The 22227-nt window shown below is 40.1% G+C and overlaps 1 protein-coding gene across 17 annotated transcripts in view; it reads left to right on the top strand.

The window, feature by feature from the left end:
- Positions 1 to 20413, top strand: part of LOC139535283 (RNA-binding protein Musashi homolog 2) — a 355126-nt gene extending 334713 nt beyond the window's left edge. For 5 of the 17 annotated variants that reach the window (XM_071334639.1, XM_071334624.1, XM_071334599.1 and 2 more), the window contains 3 exons: positions 5064 to 5243; positions 10279 to 10433; positions 15380 to 20413. In XM_071334639.1, coding sequence (XP_071190740.1) covers positions 5064 to 5243; positions 10279 to 10433; positions 15380 to 15424 — 380 coding nt within the window. In that variant the 3' untranslated portion in view covers positions 15425 to 20413. Of the gene's footprint in view, positions 1 to 5063; positions 5244 to 10278; positions 10434 to 14244; positions 14316 to 14418; positions 14460 to 15379 lie in introns of all 17 variants that reach the window. The other 12 variants (XM_071334602.1, XM_071334654.1, XM_071334630.1 and 9 more) reach the window with 7 other exon arrangements.
- Positions 20414 to 22227: the final 1814 nt, after the last annotated feature.

The raw sequence follows: 22227 nt of genomic DNA, 5'->3' as shown, positions 1-22227 counted from the left end.
TTGTAGAAGGCCTTCAGTGCTCTGACTGTCTGTAAAGCATTGTTGTATGGCACTGTTTCTGTCCTCAGTCACCTCAATCAGAATGTAGATTTTTATGTTCCACACTGGTGAGTACTGATAGCCACAATGCATTTATTATCTACAGACCAAAAACTGAGAAAGGGTCTAGGTAATATGTGAATGCTCCTTGCATGTTAAAGTGGTCAGAGAGACATGCAGTATTGTGTTCTATTCTAAGAAAAAAGTCATTGTGCGATATGATATTCCATCCTGGTTTATTATTATTCATTTGTAGTAGTTCCATTGATTGGACCAGATGTTCCTTTAATATAGAAATACAGTACTGTAGTTTATAATGAGCTTTATTCCAAAGCACCACAGGGATTGTATGCATACACACATATACAAGCCCCCGTCCATCCCCCAACAGAAATGCGCTAGTGTAGCGAAATGGGAGAATTAGGCCCTCTCTAACAGCTTGGTAAAAAACATATGTCTGTTAGGATGATCAAAGGAAAGCCATTATTTCTACATCTTTGATGTTCAGCCACTTTTCTTCACTCTCGTTCTGTTTCTCACCTTCGTCCAAGTGAAGTAGCTTAAATCATTTGTTTGCTCTGAAAAGAAAATGAGTTGGGGAAGATAATCAAGCTATTCTGCCTCTCCCAGATGGCAGCTTTGGTCCATAGAAGGGAGCGTTTTCAGTGAGCCTCATTTTATTCATATCCTCTCCCACTGGTGGCACTATCATTAGAAGCAATCTACCTGAACAATAAAAGTAATTTTGCCTGGCTTTATTAGATAAGACCCTCCCGGCAGTGAGAGGCCTCATGCCAGCAGCTGAGGACTAATTGTCCGTGTCAGCGCAAACAAAGCCGCCATGTGTATTTGTTGTGTCTGTGGATGTCGTCTTTGTGTCCTGTCGTTCCCGCTATCCTGGAATTGGCGGAATTATGCAGATTGCAACAGGAAGCTGCCATTGTCGGGGGCCTGGCAGCCGGTACCATACGGATGTGGCACGGGTGGTGTGGCTGGGCCAGGGACAAAGCAGAGCCTCCCCCTCCCTCCCCTCCCTCCGCCTAGCACCTCTCAGCCGTTTAACTAATGGGGGAGATTGTGGCAAGGCCTTTGTAAAGGTCGCTGCTTGTTTGTTGTTAAAGATCTAATTAGGAAGAGGAGAGGAAGCAGAGGAAGCTTGTCTAATTAGAGATGAGCATGGGAAAACCACCTCGGAAACTCAAGGACGGACGGCTATTAGCGTGGATGTCACAAACGGATTAAACACAAGTGTCCCTAGTTTTCTCCTGGTGTCCTTAACGATTAAAGCTGGGCTGAATGCATATCTGCCGTGAAAGTCGCCTGAAGGCATTCCATAGCACATGCAGAAGAAAGGAGGATGGTGGGCAGGGGTGAAGATAAGGAGGTGGAACACTCAGGAAATTTGGTCCCTTATCCTTTTTCCCCAGTCCCGGAAGAGAGCACATCCTTCAGAGAAAAGCAGTGACCCTGTGAAATGCCCTCGTCCATAATTCAACCTGGCCCGTCCTCCTCACAGAGTCCTCATTCCTGTGCTGCAGAGGGAGTGTCTCCCAGGTCATTGGTGTGTGTAAGAGAACGTCCCTGCCTGGGAGTACTGGCTCTGTGGTTAGTGGCATGGCTGTGGTGTGGGGTACAGAGGAGGTGCAGCTGGATTTAATGTCACTGGAGCACGTGCAGAATGCTGAATGGCCACCCGTGTGACAGTCGGTCACAGACAGACAGACAGATATACAGACAGACAGAAAGACAGACAGCAGCCAGCCAGGCAGCCTCCAAAACTGAGATACAGAGATGGACTGAGGGTTGAGTGCAGATCACTGGTGACTCAGCACCTGTCCCTGGGTCCTGTCATATCCTCTCTATCACACTGAGAGGAGACAGCTCTGTCTGACACCACTGGAGTCATAACAGCTCCTTGACATTCTCTCATTTCTAGACTTGTTTGGGAAGACTTGTCTTAGGTTAGAAAGATTTACAGTTGAAGTTGGAAGTTTACATACACCTTAGCCAAATATATTTACTCAGTTTTTCACAATCCCTGACATTTAATCCTAGTAAAAATGATCTGTCTTAGGTCAGTTACGATCACCACTTTATTTTAAGAATGTGAAATGTCAGAATAATAGTAGAGAGAATGATTTATTTCAGCTTTTATTTATTTCATCACATTCCCAGTGGGTCAGAAGTTTACATACACTCAATTAGTATTTGGTAGCATTGCCTTTAAATTGTTTAACTTGGGTCAATTGTTTCGGGTAGCCTTCCACAAGCTTCCCACAATAAGTGGGTGAATTTTGACCTATTCCTTCTGACAGAGCTGGTGTAACTGAGTCAGGTTTGTAGGCCTCCTTGCTCGCACACGCTTTTTGAGTTCTGCCAACACATTTTCTATAGGATTGAGGTCAGGGCTTTGTGATGGCCACTCCAATACCTTGACTTTGTTGTCCTTAAGCCATTTTACTACAACTTTGGAAGTATGCTTGGGGTCATTGTTCATTTGGATGACCCATTTGCGACCAAGCTTTAACTTCCTGACTGATGTCTTGAGATGTTGCTTCAGTATATCCACATAATTGTCCTACCTCATGAAGCCATCTATTTTGTGAAGTCCCTCCTGCAGCAAATCACCCCCACAACATAATGCTGCCACCCTCGTGCTTCACGGTTGGGATGGTGTTCTTCAGCTTGCAAGCATCCCCCTTTTTCCTCCAAACATAATGATGGTCATTATGGCCAAACAGTTCTATTTTTGTTTCATCAGACCAGAGGACATTTCTCCAAAAAGTACGATCTTTGTCCCCATCTGCAGTTGCAAACCGTAGTCTGGCTTTTTTATGGCGGTTTTGGAGCAGTGGCTTCTTCCTTGCTGAGCGGCCTTTCAGGTTATGTTGATATAGGACTCGTTTTACTGTGGATATAGATGCTTTTGTACCTGTTTCCTCCAGCATCTTCACAAGGTCCTTTGCTGTTGTTCTGGGATTGATTTGCACTTTTCACCACAAAGTACGTTAATCTCTAGGAGACAGAATGCGTCTCCTTACTGAGCGGTATGGTGGCTGCGTGGTCCCATGGGGTATATACTTGTGTACTATTGTTTGTACAGATGAACGTGGTACCTTCAGGCGTTTGGAAATTGCTCCCAAGGATGAACCAGACTAGTGGAGGTCTACAATTTCTTTTCTGAGGTCTTGGCTGATTTCTTTTGATTTTCCCATGATGTCAAGCAAAGAGACACTGGGTTTGAAGATAGGCCTTGAAATACATCCACAGGTACACCTCCAATTGACTCAAATGATGTCAATTAGCCTATCAGAAGCTTCTAAAGGCATGACATCATTTTGTGGAATTTTCCAAGCTGTTTAAATGCACAGTCCGTACTGTCGGTGAAAGTACGGTTTTATCATTCTTTTTTATTCCTGCATCGACCCATTCACTCATTCATTCCTTTATCTTCCCATTAACGTTGCCCTTCTCTGAGTTCTGAGTTGTCATCATTTTCCTCATTGGTAAAGACTGATCGGTTTTCCGTAGCAGTTGCTTAAGAGAGATGTAAAGGGGTTATTGCGTTATGGAGCTTTGTTCCACGTCTCAGGGTTTACTGTACATGACTGGAAGTCTGCCATTTTAGGAGCCCATTATTTAAGAAGTGGGAATGGAGCCCGAGTAGCGCGCGGTGAAACTGTGAGGCCCTAAAGCGCCGGCTAAGGAACACGCCTGGTGTTTAGATTCCATTTGGCAGCTGCTGACAAGCTCATTATGGCGGTCTAGGTGTGGCACGGCTTTGATCGCCTCTTCAGTTGGAGACTCAAATAAAAAACAAGCACACAGCAGGGAGACCTGCCATGAAAAGAGCCGCTGACGCCAATCTCAGCTTTTCCTTGAGTGGATTAACTCCCCATATTGAAGAGGTGCGAGAGGGAACAATTGCCTTTAATGGCTCTCTTTATAAGAGCAGCTTGTCTCAGATTAAGAGGACAAGCAGTAAATGTCAGCACGTCTTATTGCTGAATGACGATTTCTGAAGCCTTGATAATCCTCCATCTGTGTTGAATGAGGGCCACGTTTGAATGGCCCAATAAGTGTGGAGTGTTTTGGAGCCCTGCCTTTTGTTAATGGTCAGTAAACATGAATGTGTCTCTTTGTTATCCAACCCAAAGAAAATGTCACATGCATAGACCTCAATATGTAGTAGTAGTGGTTCAAAATCAGAGGCATGAAATTAATTATTGATTTGTACGCATTCTACATTTTACTCCCGTTGAATGATGAGTGTTTACATCAGATATGTCCAGTAAGCATTGTAGTTGTCAAATTAAAGCTGTATTGACCTGTGTTTTTAATGATTCTCCAATTTCATCCCTCTCTCTGAATTGCAGGACAATGTGAGGGAATCAGGTTAGATTGATTCATGTATAGGATTTAGAGACAGCCAGTCTACTACCTCAGAAAGCTCCTACTTCACTGTTTGTCTTATGATTGTTACTAGCCAGTTAACCATCCTATTATCTTAGACAGTCAACAATCCTATTATCTTAGACAGTCAAACATTCTATTATCTTAGATAGTCAACCATCCTATTATCTTAGACAGTCAACCATCCTATTATCTTAGATAGTCAACCATCCTATTATCTTATTTGACACTCAACCGTCCTATTATCTTAGACAGTCGACAATCCTATTATTGTAGACAGTCAAACATCCTATTATCTTAGACAGTCAACCATGTAATTCCAGTAAATGGGTTGGGTTCCCTATAGAGGGATGATGCATTACCCTGGTTCCGACAGACTCCTACACCTCAGACACTCAGACTGGCAGCAGGATCTGCTGGGGAGGGAGAGCAGGGAGAGGACACAATGTATCTCAGCCAAATGAACCCCTCATAAGTAGTGTCACACACCAACCACCATGCCATGCTTATGAGTCTGGACATTGACTACTGTGAAACAATGAATGCAAACGTTTTCCACAATGATGGAGTCCCTTCCCCTCCCCCTCCCCAACCTATACTGTACCTCTCAGGCTTTCACGATTACGGGTTTTACTCTGCGCCCAGTGACCAGAGGGGGGCGCCCTGCTCCTTTGCGGACTATGGCTCCCTGGGGCCCCAGGCGGCTCAGATGCTGCACAGTGAGCATGCCACCTCCGCCTGCAACTCCCCCCTCCAGCACCTGCACAGCCCGGATCAGTTTAAGAGCCCAGGTTTGTATGTGCATCTCTCTCATCCACCGTCTGGACTGTTCAGTTTGACTCATGAAGTTTCCTCCATACAGATGATCTATGCAGTTTTTTGGTTGACTTTTATTTTTGGTCTTTGACGAGGAAAGAAATAAATGCGAAAATGTCTTGCCAGCAATGCATTGCATGTTTATTCCTTCTTTTTTATTTTTAATGTAACTTTTTATGTTTATTTGTGAAGTTTGTTCCATGCCCCTGCTTGCTCCAAGGGGAGGACATGTATGTTTTCCTCCATACACAGAGCATGGGAGGTAGGGGACTGGACTACAATGTCCTCTGTGAGAAAGCTCTCATTTACTTTTCTTATGTCCCCATCCACCCAATTCAACCACCTGGACTTTTGAACCTTTTCGATTTCAACATTTGAATGAGAGTGAAAGACTGACTGACTGGGAGAGTGAAAGGGTTAGTCAGTGAAAGGGTTAGCCAGTGAAAGGGTTAGTCAGTGAAAGGGTTAGTCAGTGAAAGGGTTAGCCAGTGAAAGGGTTAGTCAGTGAAAGGGTTAGTCAGTGAAAGGGTTAGCCAGTGAAAGGGTTAGTCAGTGAAAGGGTTAGCCAGTGAAAGGGTTAGTCAGTGAAAGGGTTAGTCAGTGAAAGGGTTAGCCAGTGAAAGGGTTAGTCAGTGAAAGGGTTAGCCAGTGAAAGGGTTAGTCAGTGAAAGGGTTAGTCAGTGAAAGGGTTAGTCAGTGAAAGGGTTAGTCAGTGAAAGGGTTAGTCAGTGAAAGGGTTAGTCAGTGAAAGGGTTAGCCAGTGAAAGGGTTAGTCAGTGAAAGGGTTAGTCAGTGAAAGGGTTAGTCAGTGAAAGGGTTAGTCAGTGAAAGGGTTAGTCAGTGAAAGGGTTAGCCAGTGAAAGGGTTAGTCAGTGAAAGGGTTAGTCAGTGAAAGGGTTAGTCAGTGAAAGGGTTAGCCAGTGAAAGGGTTAGTCAGTGAAAGGGTTAGTCAGTGAAAGGGTTAGCCAGTGAAGGGATAGTCAGTGAAAGGGTTAGTCAGTGAAAGGGTTAGTCAGTGAAAGGGTTAGCCAGTGAAAGGGTTAGTCAGTGAAAGGGTTAGTCAGTGAAAGGGTTAGTCAGTGAAAGGGTTAGTCAGTGAAAGGGTTAGTCAGTGAAAGGGTTAGCCAGTGAAGGGTTAGTCAGTGAGAGTGTATTGGAAATAATTGAGTGATGGATAATTGTTTTGCGAACAACTAGGCAATCAGAAGACATGTTTTGTGTATAGATTATAGTAACATTACATCCTAGTGCAGTCATATGCATAATTTAGCTATTACATTACAAGTGGCATGTTTCAGTATGATACCAGTGTGTGCTTTTTGCATAAGCGCTGACATTTACCTTTGCAATTTGGTGTGTCTTTCCCAAGGTTGTGTTCTTTACATAGTGGAAACTATATGTTGCATCCAATAAGTCAATGGAAAGCAATTGTGTTTCTATGCCATTTCCTCTACAGAAAATACGTAGCTATAACAATTTAATTTCAATTGATTACCCTCATTTTAAACCACATTCAGGGTCAGCATGTGCTATTCGTTTGGTCATAGGTTTGTTCCTGATAAAACTGACAAGAGATGTAATTTCACTAAATTGCATTTCATATTTTGAGGAGTAAGTGTACATGAAGAAAATGTTGTGAGAAGTGTTCCTTATTGACCCCAGCTCAGGGGATGTCAGGCAGAGAGCTGTAGATGTGATTTGATGGTGTTGATCTGATCCACAGTAGATATGCTGGACTCACTGTATGTTCTTGTTGTATCGCTCTTCAAACAATCTTACTAACAGTGAAACAGATGATATCACTGAAGATATGCTAAACTTCCTAAAGTGAGTTTGACTACTGGTGTGGCTCTCTCATGACCAGATCTTATCCTCCCGTCCAGATGAAATGGCCATGTAGACTAGAGACAGTAATGATGTCTGCTGATGATGATGACCCAACCAGACTGACTAATGGTGCCGTCACTGCTCTGTAGAGTCCTACTCTATTGTACCAATGAAGGAGTGGAGTGGAGGAGTGGTGACCAGCAGGCAGCGGCAGGTGTTGAGGCCCCCCGCAGTCCGTCCCTGTACTCCTCACTAGTCCTGCCTCATTGGCTTTGGCAGCAGACAGGAAAAGACATCTTTAGGCCCCGTGCTTTACAGCGAGGATTACACAGATCTCCTGGTTTGGAGGCCGGCCCATTCTGGGTGGAGATTTGTCTGCCTGCATGACTCATTGGGATGGATCCCTTCAGGTTTGAGCACTCCACTGTCTGTCTGTGTCCTAGGGCTTCACAGGAAGATGGCAGGACTGCAGGCCTACAGCCACCTCTCCATTTACACACAGAGTGGTGATAAGTGGGCTTTGTTTACACACACAGCTGTAGAGAAGAGAGGGTCTACATCTAAACGCCAATGTGCTGAATGTGGGGAATTGTATAGTGTGTTGATTCTTTCTTTTTTCTGTGCTTGGCTGTAGAAGAGGAAGTGTTTTGTGTCTTTCCTCATTTGGTAAAGGGCCATTGTGAATGGCTCCTCCTGGTTTTGTAATGATGCCCTGTGGGTAAATGTAGGGAAGCTGAGACAGACGCCCAGCCACGAGGAAATTAGAAAATTAGAACTGCCAGTCTGAATAGAAATGCTTTCATGGCAAATGTTAATTGTAAACCACCTCCACCCCTGTTTACCTTAAAGAGAATGCTTCCACTGTAGCCCCAAGTGCTTTCAGACTGTGAATACATTGATGTATTTTAAAGTGCAACTCAATAGACGTGATCACACCAGTCAAACTACAGTCTACAAACTGCTTCAGTTATTAAGACCCAATTATAGGACATAAAGCATAGCCATATGATACTACAGTGGATAAACATCATCGTATTGACCTCCTGCTTTGTCATTGCTCAGATACTTAAGCCCCAATGATGTATTTTTCTGGGGAATGTTTGTTCATATCTACCCACCCCAGTCTCACAGACACAGTCGTATCTACAAATATCACCAGGTTTGCTTTTTTGTTGAACCTACTTTTTCAGAGTTAATGTTATTTTTGCTGAAAATAGGAAAGCAGGGTAGGCATAGAATTACATTTGTATCAGCACCTTTCTCCCTTATCCACACAAACACTTTGTCAGAGCAGAAACAACATACAAAGTGACATGAATAAGACCCCAGCGAGTGGAGTTGGTGCGGAACAGATGAGTCACCTGTGTCTTTAAAAATGCTGTGTAATCAAAGGCTGGCTCGTTAAATTAGCATGGGCGCCGCTAAGCCACCAGTCAACCCCAATAAGTGTAACTCATGTTTTGCTATTAAACTTAATGACTGAGGCCATGTAGCCCCGAGGTTTAAGGAAAAGCATCAATCCTGTTTCCCATCGAGGTGCGGTGCTGTGCGCCGTTCAATAGAATCCAGTAATTATAAGAAATTAGAATTACCGTTTAAACTGAAAATAGCTGTAATTGCTTAATAAGCAAGTCTATTAAGTGCTGTTCCATACAGACCAGAGCCGTGAGGCCAGCCATAGGAATGGCTCCCTCAGTAGATCTCTATGCTCTGGGACAGGTTCTCATTTTACATTTAGGAAGAAACCCACTGTAGGAGGGATTTTGTGCTCCTCACAGAGTTAGTATAGATGAAGTGATGTGCCACAACTTCTGAAGGACTATAGCATCTGATAAGGGTGTGTGTTTTGCATTTCAATAGCATCTAAAGCTTGTTTTTAAGTGCCATGCAAGGCATCCCTGTACAGTACAGATCTTATTAGCCTCATGAGCTCAAAATATAGCATCATGTTTCTATTTCTATATTAAACTCCAAACACATAGCCTACAGATCAACTTTCCATTTTTGTAGGAGATATGCCACAGTCAAGAGAGCCTCAGAACTCCACAGTGTTTCTCTTTTCCTTTTAATTTAATTTCTGCATTTATTTTCATGGTTTATTTCTCAATGGGGGTGAGATGGAGGGTTATGTGAATCAGGCAGCAGGGGAGATTGAAGTGGTGTAGCAGTTATACTGTTTTAAGACATCACTGTGCCTTCTCCCCCCCCCACGGCTTAGTTTTATATCGCCAGTGTTATTGGCCATCGCTGGGCGCCTGAGTTTTCAAAAGGCCTTTTTATTAGTCAGACTCTCTCCTAGCCACAGGGCATAGGTTAGAGGTCACACAGAGCGGTGTACCTGTGGATGAACTCAGGGCAAGCTTTTATATTTTTTTGTGTCCTTTGCTTTCTTGCTGGAGTGGAATTTTTAACAAACATAATCAGAACTCTTTCTGCAGTTTACTGAAGTCCTGAAGTCAGGAAATGGCCAGGCCAAATATCCATGGAATAGATATATTGTAGGTAGATAAGATGCAATGAAAGAAAAAAGTGTCTATGTACATTGGTATGTATAGTCCAATCTGTTTTTTATCTAATCGGTCAAATGAAAAAACATCAACTGGTGTTATACCTGCATGAGTATAGAATCCAAAGCAACTAAGCTGCCCCCTTAACTATATGGCACCTCTTGAATATTATAATAATGACCAATAAAATGAACACTTGTCCACAACATACATAACTACACCTTAATAGTTGGTAGCATGGTCCAAGTATCTCTGGTGGTCTGCTTACAGTTTATATTGTGCATGATTGTGGTGTGAGTGTTATCACTGTATAGTATACGTAGCATGTAGATATCTCTAGAATATCATACTGGATTCATCTTTTACATTGCTCTTGCCACCTCAAGCCTGCAACATTTCTTCTGTCAATCCCCAACAAAATTCATGCAGTTTACGTGCAAACAGGCCTCAAATGGCATTACCAATTACTCACTAATGTGTGTTATGTTTAATTATAGTATTGATTAATATACCTCTTCCCAGACATATGAGTTCAGTCATGTATTCTTGGATGTGTATGTCTATATTGTGGAAGAATGACCCAGAATGAACTAGCTACATATAAGTTATCACCTGTGCTCTGTGAAGGACCGCGGTGGAACTGAATTGTTGCCCCCCTGCTGTGCTCTATGTACAGGGGGAAACCCAGCTCGTCCTGGAGGCTTCCCAGGTGCCAACAGCCCAGGGCCTGTAGCCGACCTGTACGGCCCTGGAGGCCAGGACTCCAATGTGGCTAACTACATCAGTGCTGCTAGCCCCCAGGCTGGCTCCGGCTTCGGCCACAGTATCGCAGTGAGTACAGTACACCTTCTCTGTCCACTGACCGTTCTGTCTGTCTGTCTGTCTAGCCCGCACGTGTCAATCATTCCATGGAGGGCCAAGTGTCTTCGGGTTTTCGCTCCTCCCTTGTACTTGATTGATGAATGAAGGTCACTGATTAGTATGGAACACCCTTCACCTGGTTGTCTAGGTCTTAATTGAAAGGAAAAAACAAAAACCAGCAGATACTAAGCCCTCCATGGAATGAGTTTGACACCCCTGGTCTAGCCGATTAGACTTCTGTCCTTATACAGTGCATTTGAAAAGTATTCTGACACCTTGACTTTTTCCACATTTTATTACGTTACAGCCTTATTCTAAAATTGATTAAAAATAGATATTTCCCTCATCTATCCACACACAATAACCCATAATGACAAAGCAAAAACAGTTTTTTAGATTTTTAAAATTTTAAACTGAAATATCACATTTACATAAGTACTCAGACCCTTTACTCAGTACTTTGTTGAAGCATCTTTGGCAGCGATTACAACATCGAGTATTCTTGAGTATGACTCTGCAAGCTTAGTACACCTGTATTTGGGGAGTTTATCCCATTCTTCTCTGCAGATCCTCTCAAGCTCTGTTAGGTTGGATGGGGAGCATTTTCAGGTTTCTCCAGAGATGTTCGATCGGGTTCAAGTCTGGGCTCTGGCTGGGCCACTCAAGGACATTCAGAGACTTGTCCCGAAGCCACTCCTGCGTTATCTTGGCTGTGTGCTTAGGGTCGTTGTGCTGTTGGAAGGTGAAACTTCGCCCCAGTCTGAGGTCCTGAGTGTTCTGGAGAAGGTTTTCATTAAGGATCTCTCTGTACTTTGCTCCATTCATCTTTCCCTCGAACTTGACTAGTCTCCCAGTCCCTGCCGCTAAAAAACATCCCCACAGCATGATGCTGCCACCACCGTGCTTCACCGATGGAAACAGGATGCACCTGAGCTCAATTTCGATTCTCATTGCAATGGGTCTGAATAAGATATTTAAATTCTTTATTTTTTATAAATTAACAAAAAAATCTAAAACCCTGTTTTCCCTTTGTCATTATGGGGTATTGTATGTAGATTGATTATTATTATTATTTATTTAATCCATTAAATAAGGCTGTAAAGTAACAGAATTTGGAAAAAGTCAAGGGGTCTGAATACTTTCCAAATGCACTGTACATAATGTATGTGTGTGTTAGTGTTACAAGGAGGCAATGCATACTGCACTCCCTCTCTACTTGTGACTGGGTTCACCACTAACTACACTTCAGAGGTGTATGAAGTGTTGTGTCAATCAAACTTTTAAAAAGATCGAATGAGATTTGACTGAATCAATCAGTTGGTGAAGATCACAGGGCTGGTGTGTTGTCCTGTCAACAATATCAGACTTTTATAAAAATAAAACAATGCAGAAAACAATTGAGGAAGAGACTGTTATAATTAGAGGGAATTAGCAAATTGCCAACATTGTATCAATCAAGTGAAACTGAAACATGATATCCCATCAAAAGCACAATGTTGCAGAAAAATACATTTAATTGGCATTTTTTCTGGCAGAGCACAGCTTTCCTTATTGGTTGTCAGCTGTGCCATGTCTGATTGGTTGAATCTTTGTCGGTCTCAATTTAGGAAGAAAGACCATGTTTGTTATAGAATTTACTGAAGGACTGAAGTTCACTTACACACACACTATGAAACCATTTAATTTGCTCAATGTTAAATCTTGTTACTGACCTGTCTCTGCTAAATTGGCACTGCCAAAGTTTCTGCATTCTCTTGAGTTTGTATCCCTCGCTGCCAGTCACCTGTCTCTTTAAACACTGTGAACTTGTTCAACCTGACACCAGCTTGTTAGTGTCTCCTAGTTTACGCGCGTCAGAAAGAGAGTGGAAATGTCAGGAGTTGTTTTCTGGATTTTAGTTTCGGATGTATTCTCTGGGAATTAACTGCTTCAGAAAGACTTAGGACTCTGAGGACTAAGGAAAACAGTAATCATGAAAGTATAAAAGGAACGTAGGCCCATTGAACAAGATTAATTGCAGAAAATTCTTTAAAACACTGTTAGAATGGATTTTTTAAATTGCCTGCTTGCGCCCATTGTTTTGGGTTTTGTTTTAACCTTTGCCGTTTGTATCCATAGTCTAGCTGACCCAGATAAAGGTTGACAGTGCTTTCAATCAATTTGGATTGATCGTATTGCACATGGGATTCAACTTTTGTTGTGAAGATGAGAATATTTTCATTGTCTAAACACTGGTGAAAAGAAGGCCCTTTAACAATGTTAAATTGTATTTCGACAGTACATTTGAAGGGAGATATGATATATTTGATGCAGATATACTTTTTTTACACAAGAAAAAAGGGTTGTGAAATGTGTTTTAAATTTTTACTTCAGTTGTACTAAATTCCATTCAACCTAATCCACCTTAAAATGACTCAATGATTCGAACAGAGTGAAATGAACCAGTGAAGTGCCGTGGCAACCTTCAGTGTGCAGGCAGATGAAGTCTCTATCCACAACATTAACAAGGGAAATGATTCAGAACTAAAATGCAGTTTTTAAATCAATTTCTATGTTACATGCAGCCAAAATTATCACATATTGGAACTTGACAGGTTACAACCTCATGGATGACTTCAGTCACTTTGACTTGCCACACGATCTCCCAGTTTGGTGTAATAGCACTGACTAGAGAGACGTCAGACGATGTCAATGCTAGAACAGTTCCTGTGTCATAACCAATAATAGATTGGGCTCATGCTCATTTGTCCCCTTGAATTTGAATTGAACAAGATGACAAAGAAAATGAATGGCTAATGAACATTTTAGATATTTTTTGGTGTGTGTTTCATTGAAGCGTTTATTTAAACCGACACTTCCTTAACTTGTCACAGACACAATAGACAGATGAGAAGCTAGATAACTGGCTCAGTTAAAAGAAAAGACTCATTGATGTTCTGTTGATTCTGCTCTCTAAGAATGCTGTGTCAGTGTCTCAGTTCACTGATATGGTTCAGACAATGTGGTTGATTGGCATTATGCAGAATGACTTCGAACACAATGGGGAGACGCTGCAGAACGGGTTGATCATTATGGAAGATTTTGTATGACGATGCTAAGTAGCTTTTGCATGAATTTAATTTTAATTGATTAATATTGTTTATGTTGGCATGAATGAGTATACGTATGTAAAAAGTGAAATCTTATGTCCCTCACAGGTCCTTAGGCCCTGTGCAGTAGTTGGCTGGGCTGGCCCCTATGGCCTTTACTGTGTTGAGGGATTGTAGTTCTTCTCTTCAAAACGCATTGCACTTGAATTTGCCTCTATTCACCCTCTTCTCAAGCGCTCCCTTTGTTTTGTCTCTATTTTCCTTATGATGCATTTGATATATTTTCTTTCAATCACCCTTGTAGCTTTTTACTCAGTTCAAGCTCTCTTCCATCTGTTCATTAGAATGAACTGAATCATTTAGAAGATGTGAACATTCTGTCACCATGTGTAATTGACCTCCAGTAGTTGTGGGGTTTTGAAGATCAGTGAATAACAGTGTAAACACCCTCACTGAGTAAGACATAAGTCCACTGGAATCTGTCAAATGCTACAAGGGACAGTTTCTTCCACCTAAGAATAAAAAAACTGATTTGATTTATGATGATTGTCTGTTGCTTTAGTGATCAAAATGATGAACAGGAACAGAGAATACCCATTCATGCTAGCGGAACAAATGGATACAATACAATGTACTCACTCTTTTTTTCCTTGAAATGCATACTGACAAAGGTACTAACTGTATACTTTTAGGGCCCGTTGATTGCGACAGCTTTTACAAATGGATACCATTGAACAGGTGTTCGGTTGCCATCTTATTGGAGGTATTATATTCCATTTATATTGTTTAGCAGTCTTTTCTGTAGATTTACCTCTACGCTGTTACTCCAATTCCACCTCTCCTTTCTTCTGTTAAAATACATACAGTAACCCTCTATTTCACCTCACCATCCTACAAACTTGTACAGGTACAGAAACACGCATTTTTAATATGTCTAATAAGCTAAATGCATGCAATGGCAAATTACTACAAGTCCATGCTTTTACAAAACAACATGATTAAGCTTTGGTTGTGGAACTTGTCCTCCCTGATTGACTGTATCCACTAATCCTATAGGCCTACATAAATGGAATAACAATAATGATGTTCTTGGATTAATTGACTGTGTACTGTTGCTTTCTCTGGTTTGCATTAATGGCAGATGATTGGGTTTGTTCTCCATTCACTTTTATTGTACAGTACAGTTTGTAATCTGGGAGGGAAACATGCAAGGCAACTAGTATTTTGTCCTTACTGCCCACCCAAATATTCCAAAACATGTTAGGGACTTAACACTTTTGAAGCCTGGTCTGTCTACATACAATATATCACTCAGACCAATGTGTCAAATAAAGCACGCACATGACATGTCAAATTCAGTGTAATGCCTATTGCCTGTGGTTGACGTTGTTGGTTAGGGAGTCATCTGAAGGTAATAGCCAATGTTCCAGTTATGAAACTCACTAATATAATTGAACACACTCAATTAGCACTCTCCTTAACTCTGATGCTGTTCAAAGTGCATGAGGCAAGAGAAAGCAACAGTAATAGATGCAGTCTGTGTAAACTGGAATTCTGGGAGAATGAGTTCCTGATAGCTGTGCTTGTGATGACCTCACTATAGTAGAATGCAGTTGTGGTCTCTCGTGCGTGTGTGGTTGTGTGTATATACTGAATATGCCTCACTGACTCACGCATATTGTTAGTATAGTAGCAAACAACGTATTGTTATACGAGGCTCATGTTGTTTTCTTAGTACGCTAGGTTATGGTGAAGCTTAGGTGCTCATGTTTTGTGCTATTGAAATGTACATGCTCCTAATTGTTCCACTGCATCTGTGTTATTCAGCAGAGTCTATCTGGTGGTCCAGGGAAGACAGACCGAACCTTCTAATTGGCTCTGTGTACAGGTGATGTCATCCAACTTCAAGCACTACAGCATCACCCAGGAGAAATGGTGGAACCACATAAAAAAAATCATCTCAGAAAGAAAAGAAAACTGCTGTACCATAATCCAAACCTGTAACCTGACAACCTGGTTTGTTATGACATTTCTTGATGATTTCATTCACTTTTTTCCTTCCTTTTATTAGTTGTTTGATTAGCTTTACAGAGAGGCATTTTGGTTTGATCCTAATTATTTGTGTCATTTTTAGATTTTCTCTTGTAGTGTATGTAAATGGATATGCTTCTCTCTTCGGGGGTCATAGTCGAGAATGTACGAAGTAATGTGTTCACATTTCGTACCAATTTGATTAATCAAAAAAGATCAGAGCTTTAGGTGTCTTTTTGCACATAAAAGAAATCCAAAGTGGAAAGTCTTGGGAAAAAAACATCCATTTCATTTCAAATGAAAATTCGAGAGGGTAACTAACTAATAAATCTTAGTAGCTGTTTTTAATTATTGTGATGTCTCATTGTTAACCATAATTACCTATTTTTGGGCAATACAAAGAGGACTTCAATATTTTTATGGTCCTTTTTTACAAGTGTTGTTTTGTTGTTTAGAAAAAAATATGTATACTATAAAACATTTCATATAAATACATTGTGAATTCAAAGACTTAAGAAAAAGAAATGTAACTGTAAATACTATTCCAGTCATTGCATATAACCAACTCGATGAGAGAATAGCATATTTTTGTGATGGTGTGTCAAAGAAATGTTCTAGCGTGTGAATAGAAAAAAAAGCTCTAAACAAATACTATTATCCTTTACTGCTCAGAGACAGTGACTACCCCAGTGATGGACACAACATATTTGAACACTGATGGCTTGCTCTGTAAATACTCAAGCTGTATAACTTTACAAGTGTCAAACCAGTGCATTTACAAGTGGTGAGTTCAGCGCACAGTTTTAAAAGGGATAAAAGATCATTGGTATCTTTTGTCTAACCAAGTGTTATTTAAGAGATCAATATTATTTGAGTGATCATTTAATCCAAAGCACACTGTACTTAGTGTTGAAGAATAGAACTTGAGCCTAAGCATTTTACAGTACTCTGCGCATCCAGACACTTTTATACTCCTGAGAGAAAAACTCAACTTGTTGTTTGTTGTTTTGTTGTTGTTGTTTGTTTCCTCCTGCTTGTTCCTCTTAAGTTTGGGACTCCATCAGTTCTCTTTTGAATGAATTAGGAAGGGAAACATTTTGATACCATACCTCAGCCCTGTGAGTTATACCTTGGAATCGTTGAGAGGTTTAATTTATTTTAGTGGCAAATAGATTAAAAACATTGAATGGAGAAAAAAATGTATAAATCATTGCACTGTGAGCAGTAAAGAAAGAACAGGCCATTTCCTATTTGCACATGTATATGTTGGCTATTTAAAATGGTCCTGTCTCTGGGGTGAAGTATGAAGGATTATTGGATGTTGCTCCTCTCTAGAATAGGCATACACAAACAGCTTGGCAAATAGCAATTAACTGATTAATTACTACCAATGTGTTGTGGTCATGTCTTTGGATTTCATTGTATTGTGTAAGCCAACTTCTAATCTAAAATATTGATGCTATTTTAGATCCAGCCAATAGAAGACACTGAATAAATTATTCATCCTGGTAACCATAGCTGCTGCGCTAATTTCTTACACAGTATGTGTAGGGACAGGTTTTGCTCAATTATAGAGACATTTAACGACATGCTTTAAAGTGCAGTAAGATTTGTAAACATGATGATGGAATGAGTGGTGTATATTCTGATGTACTTTTCCTGCTGCAAATGTATTTGATAATTCATTTCACCTGATGTTTCATTTCATTAGCTCTTTGGTTCAGAACAACCAGGTGAAGGAAAATGCTGGATGCTTTTGAATGATGTGGAGATATGATCAAGTAATAATTTAAATGAGAAAACAGAAGAGAACCATTGTAATGTTCAAATGTAAAAGGAAAAAAGAAATACAAAACTTTAAAAAAAGAAAAAGATGCTTCTTCACTGATTTCAATTTTGAATCAGGGGATTTTATTGATATTTTTGTGGTTACTAATTGTAATATGATATTATTAAAATGTACTGTGCATCCATCGATTTCTCTCTTTCCATTCCCTTCCCTGTCACCACATACAATCTTTTGTTGATCATCCATGTATATCAATAGTGTGTATAAAAAAATTAGCAAAAAAACTAACAAATATTAACTTGTAACAGAGTGCTGTCTTTGATACCAGTGTAGTGGTCTATGCTCTTTGTCATTCTCTCTTTTTCTAGCTTTTTCCTCTCTCTCCTTTCTCTGTCACATTCTCTTCCCCTCTCTCTCGCTCTCTTACTCTCCTCTATCTCCTTGTAATTAGTCATAGATGTTATGTAATTAAGATAATACTTGTAGTTATTAGTGGATTTATGACCAATAAGGATAGAACTTTCTCTTATTATCAAAAGTTTGACATACATTTGCAAACAGTTATTTTAATAGCAGTTCCATGTCATTTGTTCCTCGTATGTCTTTTTTTGTGTGTGTGTGTGCTTTACCGATCTCACATGGTTTCAACTAACCAAAGCTCTCATAGAAGAATTATAGAGAATCAAATTGCTGTAAGATGAAATTTTAAACAAGGCATTATTTGGATCCCCTCCCTTGAATGTTTAAAAGGGGTGTGTCATACTACCTTAAATGTTAACGCTAGATATGCAAAATGTTTATTTTTGATTACTTTTTAAGAGGGACACAAGCTATAATTAGGAAAAAGATTTTATGTGAAAGCAACAAAAAAAACATATTTTTAGAAAGTTCTAACATATTAATGATGATTACTACAATAATAATAATAATATTAATAATCATAACACTACTAATAATAATAAACTAATATCTTTTAATGTTTTTACACTATATCCCAGATGCCTGTATGGCTCTGCTATTTTTGGATACCACTCTGTTTTTGAAATGTTTCTGCCTTTCATTTTACTCATAAAAACATACTTTTTGTGAATACTTTTTTAGTCCCTGAAAACCAGTGCTTTATTCTAATCAAAGTTAGGTTTATGTTGTCTGTTAATGTTGTTCTCACAGATCTAGACAGACATGCTTATTACGTCACAAGCTTAGTAAAGAATTTGAGGTCATCTAGCTTTTAGATGCCATTACATACTTGGAGCAAAGATGACACAGAATGAATCTTTCTAATGATTGTTTCTTAACTAGTGAAGGGGGTCAACACGGCATAAACTTGAGATACTCCTGAAGATTGTCTCCAATTAGTTCACCTGTTGTTGAATGTCTTCAAACAGTATTTCAGTTGGTTAGTAAAACTAATGTGTATAGCAAGGGGGGGGGGGGGGGTTACAATTGGGGATGTACATGTAAGCTTAGATATCCATGTATTTTCTCACTCGTAATAGTTTGCAGCACTTGAATATATGTATATATTTCGACCTTTGTCAAGGATTTAGTTAATTGGACGACAGAGAAAGTCAAATATTATGGGTGAATTCAATTAGACTTATACAGGAGTTGATAATGAAATAGTATTTCTTAGAGTAATCAGTTCATAGATGTACTGTCCATAACAACATGTTCACAAACAACATGTTCACAAAGAAATGAAATGTATGTGGAATTGGCAGGATGAAATCAGCAGTACATGGCCCTACATAAAGGTCTTTAGCAGTTGGATTGAATAGATATGAGTAGCATATACTTACTATAGCCTATGATACCATTTCAATGCCTTGACGATCTTAGTCTATAGTAGACACCTCCTTTGATTAAAGTAAAGGCTGGTCATCCCATTTAAATAGCTCATTCCCCTTTGATCTGTGTTCAATATTAGCTTGGACTTTAAGGTAGCATGCCTCTGTTGCTGTAATTTTCTTTTTCATTGACAGCAGTTTACAGCTGATGAATGTTACACATCTTACTATACTAACAAATCCATTGGAAAAATGTTGGTTTGAGAAAAAATCTTAAAGGGGAAAAAAACGACCTGGAAGGTGTTGATATTTGGAGTGTACTACCGTGTTCATTTAAACTTGAATCTTGAGGCAAGTGCTAGGTAATGGCCAATCATTTCATGCCATCATCCATGAATCACCATCTCCCCCATGTTCATTAGTCTGTGTACAGTACATACATGTTATGTGTCTGACCTGTATATCCTTCATGTGAACATGTTTGACTAGATGAGAATAGTGATCCCTCTGTATTCTAGACACAGCAAAGCCCTATCTCCCTTGGGTTTGTATAACTTAGTAGCCAACACTGTTTTCATCCCTCGCTGTCAAAAGAGTCAACGTTATGGTGAGCTAGTGTGCTCAGTTGGCATTGCATTGTCTTCAAAATTCAAAATAGACCTTGTTCAGTGGTCTGGCATAGGTAATACATTATGAATGACTGTTAACCAATAAGTGAAACATCCTCTGGTATAGTTTGGATACTCTTAACGTGTGTGGATCAGAGTGCACGGTTGTTATTCCAATCTGTAGTAACGTATGAGGAAAAGTGAGCAGTCTTCTATGACTCCACAGCATAATGAGGCTATTGTCCTGCCATGTAACATCCACTGTTTTCCAGTGTGGAGGAGCAGCCTTCCACTGAGCTATCCTCACTAATTTGCTGTCTGCTCCTGATTTGCCTTGCCCATTCCTAACACTTGCCCATTTTTTAACGTTAACAGACTTTTTACGGCGAGAGACTGACAGAACTGACTGACGTCTGAAAGCATCTTTCAGGTCTTCTTGTATGGCTTGCTCAAGCCCTATTGTAACATAAACTCAAATGGATGGGGGTCTCTCACATCTCAGATGTGGAAAGTATAATTTTATATTTGTATTTTCAAATAATAATAATGATGAAAAAAATGTTTGTGAAAGGTTTCCATCCTCTACTGTGGTCCAGAAATCGATGTGTCTGTCTGGAAAAAAAAATAAAAAAAATAAACTGTTTTATTCCTTGTTTTCATTATTATTTTTGATTTGCTTAACTGTTGTAATAATATTGTATTATTAATTTTGTCTGTCCTATTAAATTTCATGTTCTCTCAATATTCAAATCATTTCAACATTCTCATATTAAATGCAGCATTTAAGGAATTATACAATCATGCATGTACATTTTTGCCTAGTTTTGTACAGAATCAGACAAAACTATTTTTGTCCACAGTATTTTACTACAGCTACATTTGAATAGTTTTTCATAATAATAAGTATGACCATGGATATCCATCAATGGACATCAACTTCTTTCTCTCATGCTAGTGTGTTCTTTTGGCATTGCATTTTTTTCTAAATTCTAACTGGACCATGTTCAGTGGTCTTGCATAGGTAATACATCATGGATAACTGTTAAAGGTCCAATGCTGCCATTTCTATCTCAATATCAAATAATTAAGAACCTTACTGTGATTGTTTTCAATTAAAATGGTCAAAAATAAACAAAAATAGCAAAGAGCAATTTTGAAAACTAGCAAATTGAAAACTAGCTGAAAGAGGTTTGGAACTCTCTTTCTTATTGGTCTATTTACTCATATACCGCCTGGTGATGTCACCAGGCAGGCCAAAACTCCAGAGATGCGGTAAAGGAGTCAATGGAAGCACACATTCCATTGACCAGATTTGAACACATTCAACAAATCTGATCTGACAAAGTGGATATTTGTAAAATCCGTCATGATTTATGTATTGTAACAGGCCCACAATGTGTTTACTAAAGTCCAATTTGGATATACAGTTAATTCGGAAAGTATTCAGAACCCTTGACTTTTTCCACATTTTGTTACTTTACAGCCTTATTCTAAAATGTATTAAATCGTTTTTTCCCCTCCTCAATCTACACACAATACCCCATAATGACAAAGCAAAAACAGGTTTTTAGAAATTTTAGCAAATATATGAAGGGGGGAAAAAAAACGGAAATATCACATTTACAGACCCTTTAATCAGTACTTTGTTGAAGCACCTTTGGAAACAAATAGAGCCTCAAGTGTTCTTGGGTATGATGCTATAAGCTTGGCACACCTGTATTTGGGAGAGTTTCTCCAATTCTTCTCTGTAGATCCTCTCAAGCTCTGTTAGGTTGGATGCGGAGCGTCGCTGCACAGCTATTTTCAGGTCTCTCCAGAGATGTTAGATCGGGTTCAAGTCCGGGCACTGGCTGGGCCACTCAAGGACATTCAGAGACTTGTCCTGAAGCCACTCCTGCGTTGTTTTGACTGTGTGCTTAGGGTCGTTGTCCTGTTGGAAGGTGAAACTTCGCCCCAGTTTGAGGTCCTGAGCGCTCTGGAGCAGGTTTTCATCAAGGACCTCTGTACTTTGCTCCCTTCAACTTTCCCTCGATCTTGACTAGCCTCCCAGTCCCTGCCGCTGAAAAACATCCACACAGCATGATGCTGCCACCACCATTCTTCACCGTAGAGATGGTGCCAGGTTTCCTCAACAAATGATGCTTGGCATTCAGGCCAAAGAGTTCAATCTTGGTTTCATCAGACCAGAGAATCTTGTTTCTCATGGTCTGAGATTCCTTTAGGTGCCTTTTGGCAAACTCCAAGTGGGCTGTCATGTGTCTTTCACTGAGGAGTGGCTTCCGTCTGGCCACTCTACCATAAAGGCCTGATTGGTGGAGTGCTGCAGAGATGGTTGTCCTTCTGGTAGGTTCTCCCATCTCCACAGAGGAACTCTAGACCATTGTCAGAGTGACCATCGGGTCTTGGTGACCTCCCTGACCAAGGCCCTTCTCCCCCGATTGCTCAGTTTCTCTGGGC

The sequence above is a fragment of the Salvelinus alpinus genome, chromosome 1, assembly GCF_045679555.1.
Source record: "Salvelinus alpinus chromosome 1, SLU_Salpinus.1, whole genome shotgun sequence".
Taxonomy (NCBI): Eukaryota; Metazoa; Chordata; class Actinopteri; order Salmoniformes; family Salmonidae; genus Salvelinus; species Salvelinus alpinus.
The sequence above is the reverse complement of the archived record's forward strand: the minus strand, read 5'-3'. Positions and strand labels throughout refer to the sequence as shown.